The sequence below is a fragment of the Gadus morhua genome, chromosome 15 (assembly GCF_902167405.1).
Source record: "Gadus morhua chromosome 15, gadMor3.0, whole genome shotgun sequence".
Taxonomy (NCBI): Eukaryota; Metazoa; Chordata; class Actinopteri; order Gadiformes; family Gadidae; genus Gadus; species Gadus morhua.
The window spans coordinates 5,331,528-5,346,410 of NC_044062.1; the positions used below are offsets into that span (position 1 = coordinate 5,331,528).

General features: G+C 49.3%; 1 protein-coding gene across 10 annotated transcripts in view; it reads left to right on the forward strand.

Moving 5' to 3' along the window:
- tacc2 (transforming, acidic coiled-coil containing protein 2) overlaps positions 1 to 14,883 on the forward strand; it is a 54,248-nt gene that overhangs the window by 7,877 nt on the left and 31,488 nt on the right. For 9 of the 10 annotated variants that reach the window (XM_030378251.1, XM_030378243.1, XM_030378248.1 and 6 more), the window contains 4 exons: positions 1,555 to 1,814; positions 2,878 to 2,985; positions 4,733 to 11,350; positions 12,568 to 14,058. In XM_030378251.1, the coding sequence (XP_030234111.1) occupies positions 1,555 to 1,814; positions 2,878 to 2,985; positions 4,733 to 11,350; positions 12,568 to 14,058 (8,477 nt within the window). The remainder of the gene's footprint in view (positions 1 to 1,554; positions 1,815 to 2,877; positions 2,986 to 4,732; positions 11,351 to 12,567; positions 14,059 to 14,883) is intronic. The other variant, XM_030378252.1, reaches the window with a different exon arrangement.

Genomic DNA, 14,883 nt, shown 5'->3' on the forward strand with positions numbered 1-14,883 from the left:
CTGCATCGATGTTTGCGCGGTTGATTATACACACACGATGCATGGCAACGTTATCTGCAAAGGGCATCACGACACTGTTCATGGCAGAAGTTCTTGGATCAGTGAGACGTAGTTAAACCGTTTGCCCTGTGGTTGCACTTGTGTTTGAGACTGTCATGACTACGGTAGGTAACCGCGATCAGTTTCTTCCTCTCTCACGGTGCTTTCGGCCATGTGGTACACCGACAGTGCTTATGATACACTGGCAGTTCTTATTTACCTGAGCGGGGGGACTGCAATGTCTCGTTTGGCTTGTCAGGGGTGGTTGTGTAGGAGGAGGAGGGGAGAGTGGAGATCAAGACCTGGGTGAGCTGAGTGAGTCAATTGCAACAGTAGGTGAGCTTCATGGGTCAATGGCAACAGCAGGAATACGACACTGCGACTGCCTGCAATACGTTGTTGGTTTGCTCTCTGGTTGTATTGATTTTGGGTTGTCAACATTTTCTTCCTTCTTAGCCCTATAACATTTTAATTTAATAATGAATCACAAAAAAAATCGAATTAATACTTTTTTCACCTGCAAACTTTGATGATAGAGTGATACTACTAATCATAAAATTACTGTTAAAATCCACATTATTACATGTCAAGGACACACATGGAACATTGTAAATCCCCCAAAAAATAATAATGCAATTATAAATCCCAGCCTGCTTTCACGTAAAACCCTTACTTCCTTGTAGAAAGTTTCAATTACAAATGAATAAACTCAATATACTATTGTGTAGACCATGTTCAATGCCCATTCTTCAATGTTCAGAGGCTTATCACTGTTGTGTGTTTATGTTATTGTGGGTGTACCATTCACCTACCCATACTGAGCAGAGCACATACAAAACCCTCAGCATTTACCCAGTGAGTGCAGCCCCTCATATCGTTGACTAGAATCTTGACTGAGTGCATTCTGCTGTGAAACCTGTGTTTTTGCAATGCAATGTGTGTTGTGGTGTGTTGCCGTGGTCGCATTACTCCCACTATCTGTCAATCATCGCAGGAAGAAGGAAGTCAGCACGGCTTTGCAGTGAACACACACAGAGGTTATTTTGCAACTTGATTTATAAGAGGAATTGCAAAATGGCTATCTGTGTTTGATCCCAGACTAGCCAAGTTGAGGATTGGGTTCATTGTGGTGTATACTTTTACAAAAGCTGTATTCGTTGTGAATCATACCAACAATGGCAGGTGTGGTGCATATTGTCAGGCCCACTGGTGATACTCAACCCTCCCAACACCGCAAAAGTTTGCGACCACGAGAGGAATAAGAAGCTCTTGGTATCGTCCTTTGAATCCACAGGTGGTACAATTTCAAACGGCAGGCACAGTCTACTCGTACTATATATATATCACAACTTTATCTTTGTTGATTTAATACAGGGCTTGTGACTGTGCAAGCAACACTTACCATAATACTTTAATAGGATAATACCATAAGACCGTACAGCTGGTGTGTGTGTGTGTGTGTGTGTGTGTGTGTACACGTACTTACTAGTCCTGTTCTTCTCTGGGGGTCCACAGACGGGATCTCGGGAGAGTTTGACTCAGACCACAGCGCTCGGAGAGGGGCCGGGGCGGGCCGAACAGAACACAGAAGCGTCGACGTTGTCCCTGCTGCCGGACATCCCGGTGGTCTGCGGGTTACCGGAGGAGTCCCGGAGCGGGTTCGGAGTGTACAAAGAGCCAGAGGAGGACCACGAGGATGAGCTGGAGTTCCCCCATGACCTGCTGCCCAGCCTAGACTTCAGCAGCGACCTCAACATCTGGGAGTCCTCGCTGGGGTAGGCCTTTGGTTACACACACACACACACACACACACACACACACACACACACACACACACACACACACACACACACACACACACACACACACACACACACACACACACACACACACACACACACACACACGGTCCTTGAGAAAAACATACATTAAATAAATCGAAAGAATCCATAAAACACTCTGTTAAATTAATTGGTATTCTTGAGGAACCAATTTTACCCTAAAGCACTTCAGCTCTTCTCCTCCGTGAAGGTAATGGTGGTTTTCACTCCCTCTAGTGTAAAGCCTGCAATGGACTTCCTCACAGCCGTCTAGCGTGTTCTGTCACTTTTTTTAATCCCATCAAAGTATCAAATCAAACTTTACCAGTTTTTCTTGCAAATGCGTCATATTAGTAAGTCAGACACAGTACAGTACACACTCACGCCATTCATTTCGCGAGTCATTTGTCGTCTCGGAGCAAGACGATGACCGATGTGGAGGTGAAGCTCTCGCCTGAGAGGTCGGGGAGGAAACAGGTTCTCGCTTGCTTCAGGTCTGGTATAATTCTGATGACTCTGCACTCTTTATGTACGCAGGCTAGCATTGGGTTCTTTTATTCTTCATCTGATAGAAAAACTCTGCATTCATTTAATTTTGGAAAGCGACCCGATCCAAGTCGCACTGAAGCTGTGATACTTAAATTGACCTTCATGTTCACGGCTAAGAAAAAACATCAGTCTTTCTCTCAGGGATAACTGCTTTCCACAATGTTCCAGCTGTAATAGAAACCATTATGGGAAGGAAGGCATTAAACGTTGATTACATTTATCAAGAATTTATAAGAATTTATCTTGACCTTGACTCAATCTAGCAGACGGGAGATATTCCATCAGCACAAGGTTAATCACAATCTGCAATATGGAAATGAAAAAAGGTTCAGCCATGCAGCCAAAAAAGGATTTAGAAATGAATCCCTCAAAGTGTTATTAATATGAATGTGTTTTAAGGTGCTGACAGTACTGGGTGTGATTGTTTGTGTGTGCGTGTGTGGGTGGATGTTTGTGTGTGTATAAGCAGCAGAAACAAGGTTAGCTTGGCTGAGAAGAAGGGCGATCAGGTGAATTCCCTTCTGGCAGGTCCGGAGCAGTGCAAGGAAATCATCCCCTTGGTGGCTTTAGACTCAAGGTACAACGCATGCTAGGCAGCATGGCTGGTTCTGTAGGAGTGGAGACATGACCATAGACCATAGACCACCAAAGGGCCATCTGCTGTAACTGCCCAAACGAGGGCTTCTGGTTCCATTAAGTTCCTCCCGACAGGTAGGAAGAGCTGATGTCAATTGATTGTCTAAGTGGGCTAAAAGTAACGACATTATGGAATAGTATTGAAATTGCCAAGTAGCTATCTTTGCACTTTGACTCTCTAGGCTTACGCAACTAGTTTGTAAGTAAATACATTTGTTGAAACATTATCTGAACAAACCATAAGGATTTCAGCCTTTTCAGGGTAGGAATAATGGAACCAGAATATATCCAGAAGCCCTGTAATGAAACTTTAGTGGTCTACAGAGCATGGAGTGATAGATAGAAGAGTGCTCATATGTTCTATGAACTTATCCTCAAGTGTGAGGTTGAATGCCAGAAGTTGGCTTGGCTGTAGTGTTTTGTGGTGATTTGTTTTAAATTGCAATCTGACTCGTGCACATCTTCTGGATTTGTTGCTTGGCATCGTATGATGCCTCCCGTTTTGAAGGTTTAACTTGTTTTTTTACTAATTTGCTCCTAACTTCTTACTAACTTCTTCTAATTCTTGCTGTTAATGTTGACACTTTGTCGTGGTATTAACCAAATGCAAGATGTTAATGAAAAGAGAAGCATCAAACTGGCTAGTAAATAACTGGAGTTCTTAAATGAAGGTAGCATGGGAAGATGTCTGCAGAAGTCAGCTTATTTCCTGCTATTGAACCCACAGGGGTTGGGTAACCTTTTATATGCCTTCAAATTGCCTTCTGCATATTGGAACAAGCCTCTGTGGCAGGCAGGGACATGCTATAAAGAAACTGTTAGCCACTTGCATGCCTTCAGCTAAATGTACTTTGCACTTTGGGGAAAAAAAGGGTGTGCCACATGAATTAGATACACACTTGGGCCAAAGTAGAAAGCCTGTGTTGTGAGTGGCTAGCCGGTTGCTAGGGCGAGGTGTATTGTCAGGGAAATCACAGCCCAATCACACAGGCTTGCTTTCTAACGATTCACAATTCCAGCCAGTATTGTTTTATTCCCCACCTGTTTTCACTTGTGGCTGAAGACACACTGAGGTCAAATCAGCATTACTTACTTGAGCCTGTGCAGATGTTGTCCTTTGCGAGCATTACTTTTCGAGTGAGAGACGATGATCAAAGGGGTATCATGAGGCTGTCACGCAACACAGGAAGTTCTGTACCGTAACCTTTCTCTGAAGGCACTCAGAAATATGAGGGCAGAATATCTGAGACAATGAGACGATGATAGGGTAGCTTGCAAAGTTCACCCATTACTCCTACTCTAACTGCTTCAGCATGGCTGGCTGACTCTCGTGGCAGCCGGCAGCATGGCTCAATCAGTGCATCTTTGCCGAATAAGATAAGATGCCCTGAAACTATCTCTTGTGTGTACTGCGTTTCACCCTGTAACGACGAGCAGAGCAAGCAACACATTCTAACTTTTGTGGTGTGGTAAAACGTTTTTCCCTTTTACGTTCGGTTGTCGACAACCTTGCCTGTACTTAACGGATGGAGTGTGTTTACCGTAGCACCGCTACATGGCTAGCAGTCTGCAGCTAATTGGCATGCTGTTTGCTCCGCCTACATTTCTTCGGACGCACCGCTACTACCCGCAACCGCCCGCCAACCCCGGCAGATATTTACTGGTGTGTCACCCTACCCCGGTCCCAGGCCTCCCGATGGCGGCCCGGCTCTCCCAGGTGTCCACACTTCACCCCAGACGGCTGCTGTGCCTTCGCCGGGTGTCCCACCCCGTTCCCATCTGCCCCCGTCTGAGGACCGCCTAGACCGGGAGCTCCGAGAGGCCTTCCAGGAATGCGAGGAACAGATGGCCTCGCTGGGTGCATTTGATCCCCCCTCCGAGTGCCCCAACAGCAGCGGGTCCCAGGCGCCGGCCCCGGAGGACAGAGCCGGGCAGGCAGAGGTTAACGGGGACGATGACTCATCAGCCCGGGCTCCAATCGTCGCTCACCCGGGGCATAGTGGCGGTGACCATGGCAACAGCGGCAGCACACATGGAAACAGCGAGGGAGCCGACTGTCAGAAGGACACTCTCGTGTTTAGTTTTAGGGATTACATACTGGGCACGGACGACGGTGCCGGGAAAGCCCTGGGAGAAAGTCAACAGGGGGAGCAGAACCCAGGAGCAAGGCCGTGTGAACTCCTATTGGAGAGCTCAAAGGAGGAGGCTGAGATCACTGCACAGAGAAACACGCGTCATCCAATGCAATCAGAGGCACCGTCGGATCTAGATTACGTTAACAAGTCGTCCGTAGCGCCTATGCTTAGTGAGCATGGAGAGGGCGAGGTTAAGCACAAGATTGGAGACAGTATAGATTGTAAAAAAGCCTCCAGAAAGAAAAGCTGCAAGAAAGCTATGCTGGTGGGGTCATACATAAAGAATAAATTACAAAGGGATATTCACTCAGAGGAAGACTCCGATATTAATATGAATGTGACTGAGCAAGAAATGGAAAAGAACCCTGATAGAGTCACTGAGGTGATTCCTCATTCCAGCCCAGGTCCCTGTCTACAAGAAAGGTGCAACACCGCAGCCATTGATTCAGAGACACATAAACAAGCAGATCTGCAAACAGACGAGGAGCAGGGGATCAATAAAAAGGTGAAGAAGAGAGAAAAAAAGGGACATAGAAAAAAGAAACAGGCCGACAAAATAGCTGAGATTGCAAAGGCATCACAGTCCGAATGTAGACCTCAAAGTAACACGGATGCAACCGAATCTCCCCCATCAGTGACACCTGCGGGGCTAAACGTTGGGCCCGGCCCAGATTCCCTGGTAAATGCTGAGTCGCTGTTACAGGTGGACGGCCACGCAGTGATGTGTGCGGAACAGCCTGATAATGGTTTGAATTATAAAAAACAGCTGATTGCGCTGGAACCGGCCAGCCTCAGCCCCCCACCCGCCACCCCTGGCATCGGTCTCAGTGGGTCGTTGTTGTGTCCCCCTCGCTGCACCCAGGCCCATTCAGACGGTACACAGCAGGCAGACCACCACCCCCATACAGATGACCCACCCGACGGTGCCCCGTACACCCCCACCTCGGAACGAGAGTTAACCGGTTCCATCCAGGTCGTCCACCACATGCTGAAAGAAATCCAGCATTGGAACTCTGTCAACCCGAGTACTACTTTAGGCACTGTTGACAGCGAAACGTCAACGGTTGACTCACGGGAGGATGTGTGCGCCTCGCAAGAAGAGCGACGTACAGAGGGGGGAAACAGCCCACTCACCCAGCAGCCAGCTCCAACTTCAGTAGGAGACGGTGGGAGGGAACCTGCCCTTTTAGATGCTTCAGCAATAGCCAACGGGTTGCCATTGACAACACCCACGGCGGCAGAATTTATAGAAGGTGAGGGAGAGGGAGAGAAGAGCGAGAAGAGTGATTCGCCGGAGAGTGCTGCTGCTGTAGCAGTTAGAGTAAGCCCGGCGGCCGGGGGTGAAGGAGGCTCAGGGGGAACGGAGAGCGATGCGGGAGAGGAGAGAGAGGACAGCGATCTGGACAGGCTCGTCCTGCTCTCGTTAATAGGTACACAGGAGAAGTGCTCCCTCGCATTCTCATTCGGGGAGACGTTCGCCGAGGATCCCGGCTGGGCGAGCGTCGACGGCGATAATACAACGCCGCACAACTCTGAAGACGAGGTAGCGAAGGACCTGTCGGACGACGACGATTTTGAGCAAGTGACTGTACGCTCCAGAGCGGAGAGCCAGGCGTTAAAGCAGCCCCCTGGGACCGGGGATTGTATCGAATCATCTCTGCAGAAACACAGCGCTGTGGAGAGAGGGAGAGCGGAAGAGGGAGCGGGAGAGGGAGAGGGAGGAGGAGGGAGAGTAGGAGGGGGAGGAGGAGAGGTGGCAGAGAGAGGAGGGATAGTGAGAGAACACCGTTCGGCCAGCCAGCCAGAACGCTCCGCATGTGGGGTGTCATCAGCTGAGACGGAGAGGCGACCGCCCCCAGAAGCTGCCGAGTCACAAGCGGAGTCACAGCGCCGTGGCCAGCCTGTTGCTGCTGCTGCTGCCACCGTCGAGAGCCCCTCCGTCACACGGCGCGGCCGCCCCGAGCCGGAGCTGGTGCAGAGCCGAGAGACGGTCCCTCTATGCGATTCCTCTCAGCGGTGCCGCGGCGATACAGAGGCAGACACACAGGATGGCCGTAAACCAAACCCGGTCACAGCGGAAAAAGCGTTTACCCCGGGACCCGTTTGTCAGGACGCTTCAAGCGCACGGAGGACGGAGGAGATCGATGACTATGGAACTGGTCAGTGCTCTGCTTTCCTCCCTTTGAACACTGTGCGTGACAGCCCCAGTGAGGGGACGGAGGGTCAGCCAGTCCACACTGGTGACTGCACTGCAGATCCTTTTATTGCCACCTCCACCGCCGACAGTGGTGCAGCTCAGCCCGGGGGACTAGTTCACAGCCAGGGCACCGCCGGTGGCACCATGTCCGGAGCAACAGGGGTGGCAAGAAGCGACCACAGTGGAGGCAACAGGAGGGTTCACTTTAACGACAGCGTGAAACCGGGCGACACCTGCTCTGTGGGGCTCAGGAGCACCGCTCCTCTGGACCTGGGCTGTGCCTCTCTGCCGCCGTTGACCGTACACGAGAGTCTACGACATCCCGTGGTGGAGACAAGCTACAGTTTCTTCCAGGAGGTCCTAAGTTTGCAGAAGCAGGACATCCCAGCAGACATGGCACCTAAAGGGGATGAATCAGCAAAACGCATGCCGACCGAACGCCCGGAACCGAGGGAAGATGTAAAGGCGGCCGGGGCGGATGATCAGATAAACACTGTTGAGGAGAAGCAAGGAAAAGGTCAGCTACTGAATAATGACAACAAGGCAGACACAACAGAGGTGCGTGTGAAGTCAGGGAGACACGAGGTCTGCGTGGAGAACAATGGGCAACTCCCTCCACATGTTGTAGAGATCAAACAGGGGCGTGTTGAGGACGGGCCTGACCCTTCATTCCCAGCCCAACGTACAGAAGGTCCCCTGGGTATCCTTTCTTCCTCCATCCCCCAGGCGACACCCAATGTGGAAGTGTCTGACACTTCCAATGCGGCAGTTCCTATAAAGGATGCCCCAGCAATTAATACATCAGACGGCCCCGGGAAGCTAAAGACTGATGTCAGAAACGACGAGAAAAACGTAGAGAATCTCGGAAAAAAAGGTCAGTTGGTTGATAAAGATATCAGTGGTGCTAACTACACAGCAGACACTCAATCAGTAGACCAGGTTTGTGCGAGTACAATTATTGATAAAATGCCAGTTCCATGTGCTGGGGAGAAGAGGCAGGTTAATCACGATGATTGTATTGACATTTCACACAGAGTTGTTAATGGTACAGCTGCTCTTGCTGAGAATGAAAAGAACGCTGCCTCTGACTCTGGTGATGTAAACACTGAACAGGGAAAGTTGAAAGAGGGCAGCGAGGCAGACAGACGGGGCGTTGCTACAGCATGCGTATCTCTTGTTAAAGAGAAGGAAATAAGACCAATAAATGGATTAGTCAGTGCCAACAAGGATCCAGAGTCACCCCAGGTCCGTGATACTAATGTCATGGCCGTCGTTGTTAAAGAGGAGGTTGATGACCAGTCTTCTATCTGCTCCCTGACAAAGGTCTCTGTTGATCCCCTGGCTTGTTATCCTCAGAGTGACGACTCCATGTTAGCTCCCGTTGGGAAAATATCTACAGACCTGCCCTCTACTCTATCACACCAATTGGACTTATCCATTGCAGCTGGCTTGGAGCCAACTAATACACCAAAAGGTGAACAGATAGAAATTGCTGCTCTTTCCACAGAAGACTCCTCAGAGACTTTAGATCACGTAACCCATGACCAACCTCTTCCTGGCAATCATCAGTGGGCCGGTAAACCTGCCCTGGCTCTAAAACCCCCAGGGCCTATGCTGAGTCACCTAGAGTCTATTAACGACTGCGACATCCCTCTTCCTGCCCGGCCAGGAAACCAGGGCACGGAGAATGACGACAGTAAAATCTCTGTGAATGTAATGGACACTAATGATCTGGTAAATGATACAAAAGATGCCCCAAAATGTGTTTCTGAACATGAGGATCCTGCTACTGCAGCCTTGGATAATTCACCTGACGTCCTTATTATATCTCCCACTAGGGAGATGGATAAACAGAAGCAGCCAACTCATTCTCCCTCAGCAATACGGCCAGCGGCTGAATCTGATGACGCCATTGCTCAAACTCAATTCAAAACCGAGTCTGGGCTGAAGTCGCCCATCCACATTGAGCCCAGTAGTTGTGACGCATCCATTATAGATGGGCTGATACATGTGAGTCCAGCGCTGAGAGTCATCTCGGTGCTCAACCAGGACAACATGAAAGAGATGGATAAAAATCATAATTCCCCCTTTGATGTGGCCGAAATGCAACCAGATGAAAAACAAGAGGACACAAAGGAGTCCTGCCGAGAGGGAACAGCTGACTCACCCCCACAGCAGGACAACGGGTCAGATAGAGCAGCCGGCGGGGAGGTCGGAAACCTACCATCAATCAAACCTAAAGCAGGAGACACCGAACCGTCGAAAGAGAGTAGCGATGGGATCAGCGGAATAGAGATCGAGGCCGGGACTCCAACACCCGCTCACAACGATCTCATCGCTGCACACGACACGTTGACTTCTGAGGGCATGTTGTCTGGTGATGATTATCAGTTGGTTTGGGTCAACGACCTGCAGCAGAAACCGACCGCAGCAACAGCTGAACAAGAACCACAAGAGCTCATTGAGGAAGGGCGGGGTTCAGCTGGGACTCTATATGAGTCTGCCGGTAGCGGCGTGTTGACAGCTGAGGACCACAGTGTCAGAGCTGAAGACCTGGAAGTGAGTAGAAGTGAGGAAGAGGGAGGAAAGGGCGCACGAGGGGTTAACAAAGCAAACGCTGCAAACGATTTAAATAAGACTATAGTGGCTGTTGAAAGAGAGACTTTAGCCTACACAGAAATAGCAACAGAAAGTGCAAAAACACCGGGGGAGAGCTCGCATCAAAGCACTCCTTCAGAAGCGGCGAGGTGCAGCCCAGATTTGATGTCAAAGGATGTATTTGGGCGTGACAGGGGTTCTGAGGGTCAAGGAACAACTGTTTTCCCACCTTCACGTCAAGAGCGAGATGGGAAAGCTGAATCCACAGAGAAGACTGTAGCCCTTGTTGGTGAATCTGCCCCAAACCTGACCTTTCATGTAGCGGCGCCACTTTTATTGCAGGTTAGCGGGAATGGGCTCGATATTCCAACAGTGCATACGACAAACCAATCCAAGGATATTTGTGCCGGAAAAGCAGACATTCTAAGTTCAGAGTTTCCAGAGCAACCAAAAACCCTGGAAAAGACTCCCAGTGCTGCTGCAAAAGTAGAAATCAAGGGTTCTGGCCTTCAGCAGTCTGGTATTCAGGGTGCAGTGTGTGAGCCTCACGAGCTGCAGAGCTCGAACGAAAGTGCAGTGTCACAGAGCCGAACAGTGGCACAAACACCCATAAAAGGCCCTGACACGACACAGCCAGACAAAGCATCCTTGGATGAAAAGAAAAAGGCCAGCCAGGGGTCGGACAATAATAAAATGGACGCGATAAACAATGAGCCGGAGGAGAAACAGAGGCCTGTAAAAGCAACTGGTGCCGCTGACGTCGTCGGTTCTGGCTCAGTCCGACGCTCGGACATGCACGGCAGTGCGGTAACCGACCGTGTTGAGACATCCGCTCTGCATCGCGTCAGTGGGCCGGGGAGCGGAGCTCACGTTAGGATGCCAGAAGCCGGTGATCAAGTTATCGATCACAGTGGGGACGCCAGCCCTTCGGTCCTAGCTGCTTCCAAGTGTCCGGAAGACCTTGTGGAGATCGATGCAGCTGCTGACACAGCTTCTTCCTCAGACCGAGTCCCAGGGGATAAAGGGTCGGTCATGCCGCCGCACACAGACCCCATTGAGGACGCCAGTCCTCCGCTGATCGAATCAAAGACCCAGAGGGAACATACAGAGGCCTCTCTAGGTTCGGGCCTAGGCCGACTCCCAGCAGCAGATTTGGAGGGAGAAGCCTCTGCCGCCATCTATGCTACCGTACAAGTGTGCGCGAGCGTGGCCCCTGTCCCGGAGCCCCAGACCAAGATGTCACAGAGTCCTGATCAGGGGATAACAGGAACCAGACAGGAACCAGAGACAGACTGGATCCAAGGGTTGAGAGAAGCCGCGCGCCTCTGTGAACTCAAGAATGAAGGCCAGGCATCTGATTTACAAACAATTTTAAGGTAACGTGTGTGTGTGTGTGTGTGTGTGTGTGTGTGTGTGTGTGTGTGTGTGTGTGTGTGTGTGTGTGTGTGTGTGTGTGTGTGTGTGTGTGTGTGTGTGTGTGTGTTGAAGCGTCATCACTATTTGCATTTTAAGGTGTTTGAGCATCGACAGTGACACACAGCACTTAGAGAGAGCGGGGCGTGTAAGACTCACTCCATTCAACAGCTCTCAACATGTTTGAATTGAGTAAAGGGCAGCATAGGAAGCCATGCATATCCCCCGCCCCCCCCCTCCTAATGTGTTACACCAAAAAATCCTCTGCCACACGTACAGAGGATTAGCTAGTTCTCTCTGTGGTTCTTTCCCTCCTGCTACTGCTCTTGTGCAGCTAGCCTCATAATGTAGATGTGTCAGTCTCTACAGTTAATTCAACACCAGGGCAGGGCAATATCGTGAATCATTGGTTGTGTAAATATACGTCACTGCCACGTTTTAGTGTAATTAGCGTTTTTAGTGTTGAAGTAAAGCTGTACCGTGTCACGTTTACACCGCAGCAAACACCTTTGTGGAAATACTTAGCATCTCAAGGGAATAAACGACATCCACCCACTACTCAATAAACCCAAAGGATTCTCTAAATCAATCGTGTTTTGTGCAAGAAACTTCAACTCGTTAACAAAAGCGATGACTGCAGCGAAAAAGTCAAATTGTGCACCTTTTCTTCTTTATTTTTTATTCTTTTATGCAATAACCGTTGTTTGATTAATGGCTCCTTACGAGCCGTGTCCCAGAGCACAGTGTGATAATGAATATGAATGAGGAAGTGCAGACAGAGCGGGACTTTGTAGTGATGTGAACACAGGTCAGATGACTCTGCCCCAGATATCCAAGGGAAGTAATGCGGCCCATTATACACAAAGGGATGACCTCATCCGTGACATCAGCTCATCTCTCCGGGGCAAGAATGGACCTTTTCTCACCCACAGCTGTCTCCTCGTCACCGTGGAACACACACACACACACACACACACACACACACACACACACACACACACACACACACACACACACACACACACTGTCTCTGTCTCATTGCACACACACATGCGTAAAAACCTTCAAAGACACCTGTGCAAGCAAGACAACACTTGTCCTTTGTAAATAAATTCCCGTGTACTTTCCGTCAAGCAAACAGGGCCCCGCTAACTGCCTTCTCCTGTATTGCTTTTCCCAGGCCCCTCCCATCTCTGGAGTCTCCACAACTAGACTTTCTCACCCCCACCGCGGAGACCTCCGTTCCACTCAGTCTGCCGGACAGCACACTGACAGCGGCAGCAGAGGAGCACCGCACTGCAAACACTGCGCCTGTGGAATATGTGCAGAAACCGGGAGAGGTTTTGAATAGGACAGTCGAGCCAGTACTGCTTCAAGAAGCAGTAACGAAGGCGGAGAAACTTCCAGAACCAGTGAAGTTGCCAGAGGTACTTCCGGAACCAGTGAAGTTGCCAGAGGTACTTCCGGAACCAGTGAAGTTGCCAGAGGTGCTCCCTGAACCAGTGAAGTTACCAGAGAAACTTCCAGAACCATTGAAGGAGGTTGCAGAGCTTCCAGCGCCAGTTAAGGAGTCGGTACACCTTCCTGAACCAGTGAAGCTACAAGAGAAACTCCCGGAACCAGTGAAGCTACCAGAGAAACTTCCTGAACCAGTGAAGCTACCAGAGGAACTTCCAGAACCAGTTAAGCTACTAGAACAGCTACAAGATCCAGAGAAGCTACCAGAGAAACTTCCTGAACCAGAGAAGCTACCAGAGAAACTTCCTGAACCAGTGAAGCTACGAGAGGAACTTTTTGAACCAGTTAAGCTACCAGAACAGCTCCAAGATCCAGATAAGCTACTACAACAGCTCCAAGATCCAGAGAAGCTACCAAAGAAACTTCCTGAACAAGAGAAGCTACCAGAGAAACTCCCTGAACCAGAGAAGCTACAAGAGAAACTCTCTGAACCAGAGAAGCTACCAGAGAAACTTCCTGAACCAGATAAGCTACCAGAGAAACGTCCCGAACCAGAGAAGCTATCGGAACGGCTCCAAGAACCAGTGGAGATACCAATACAGCTCCCAGAACCAGTAGAGATACCAGTACAGCTTCCAGAACCAGTGAAGCAGTCTGTAAAATCTCCAGACCGAGTAAAGCTATTGGAAGTACTGCAAGAACCAGTGGACATACCAGTACAGCTTCCAGAACCAGTGGAGCTAATAGCGAGCCTTTCAGAACCAGTAAAGGTACTAGATAATTTACCAGAACCATTGAAGCAGACAGAACCGCTTCCAGAACCCTTAGAGGTACCTGTAGAACAACCAAAAGAAGAAGTAGTTCCAGAACAACCAAAACACTCTCCAGAGCTCACAGAACCATCAAAGAATTCTGTAGAGTTCTCCGAACCACTAGAGGAACTCAACAACCTTCCACAAGTCCAAAAACCAACTTTGACCTCAGAACCTGAAAATGGCGCAGAACAATTGAAGACATCGTTTGACGTCCCTGAACAAGGACAAGAAGCTGCAGCACTCAGAGAACCGCTGAAGGAACCGATCACTGAGCCAACCAGGGAAGCAGAAGAGCTACCTGCTGGGAGCCCACCAGTGGAACCAGTGAACCCACCAGCTGATGGAACCCCAGTAAGCGACACAGTCGAGGATCCAGCGGAGGAGCCACACAGCCCTGAGTGAGTATTGATCCAATCTTTGCATGTATATCCCAATTATGAATTATGACCATTTGATCGCCAGGTTGGGGAGTGTTATGCTTTTGTCTCAGAGATGCTTGTGACAACACTAGAATAAATGTCATGGTTGAAGGAAAAAGAACAGTGTGGATAAGAATCATCAAAACAGTTTAAATACAGAGGCCGAACAGCCGTCAGGGTAAACAGTGAGGATACTCTTTTCTCAGAGCTTTAAGTAGTCTGGGCTTGAACTTCAGCGCGGTGGAAATGACAGAGGAGACTTGTTACTAATATCCCCAGGCCCGTGGGAAGCCACAGGAAATACCGTGTGTATTCAGAGGTCGGCAGAAGCCACACTCGCCATGCTGTGGGACTCAGGTCGTAGGTCTCCATGAGCTAATAGTTCCCATCGCAGCCCTGCTTTGCTTTCCAACACTGGGAGGGGTCCGGTCAGCTGTGGCCGTCTGCGGTCGTCCTAGGGGTTTCGATTGGACGAGAATCAAGAGTGCTGCGTTGCGTGTATTAAAGCTGTTTTCTTTACTCGTTTATGGCACTGCTGTAAACGCGTTATACTCTATAGAAAACCTCCTCAATGATTTGCACGTAGTAAAATGCGGCATAACTTCTCCTTATTAACAGTTTTAACTGTTATGAACAAATTAACTTTTCTTTGTTTCTTTCACTTCATGTGATTTTATTTCATCCAATCAATAAGTGAATGTTGCTGAAGTTAGCTTTTGTGTTGTGAAACAAACTCACAGATGCATGCTAATGGTAGCCGTCACAGCACCATCTTTATTTGATTATCACTTTATTGATGATCTG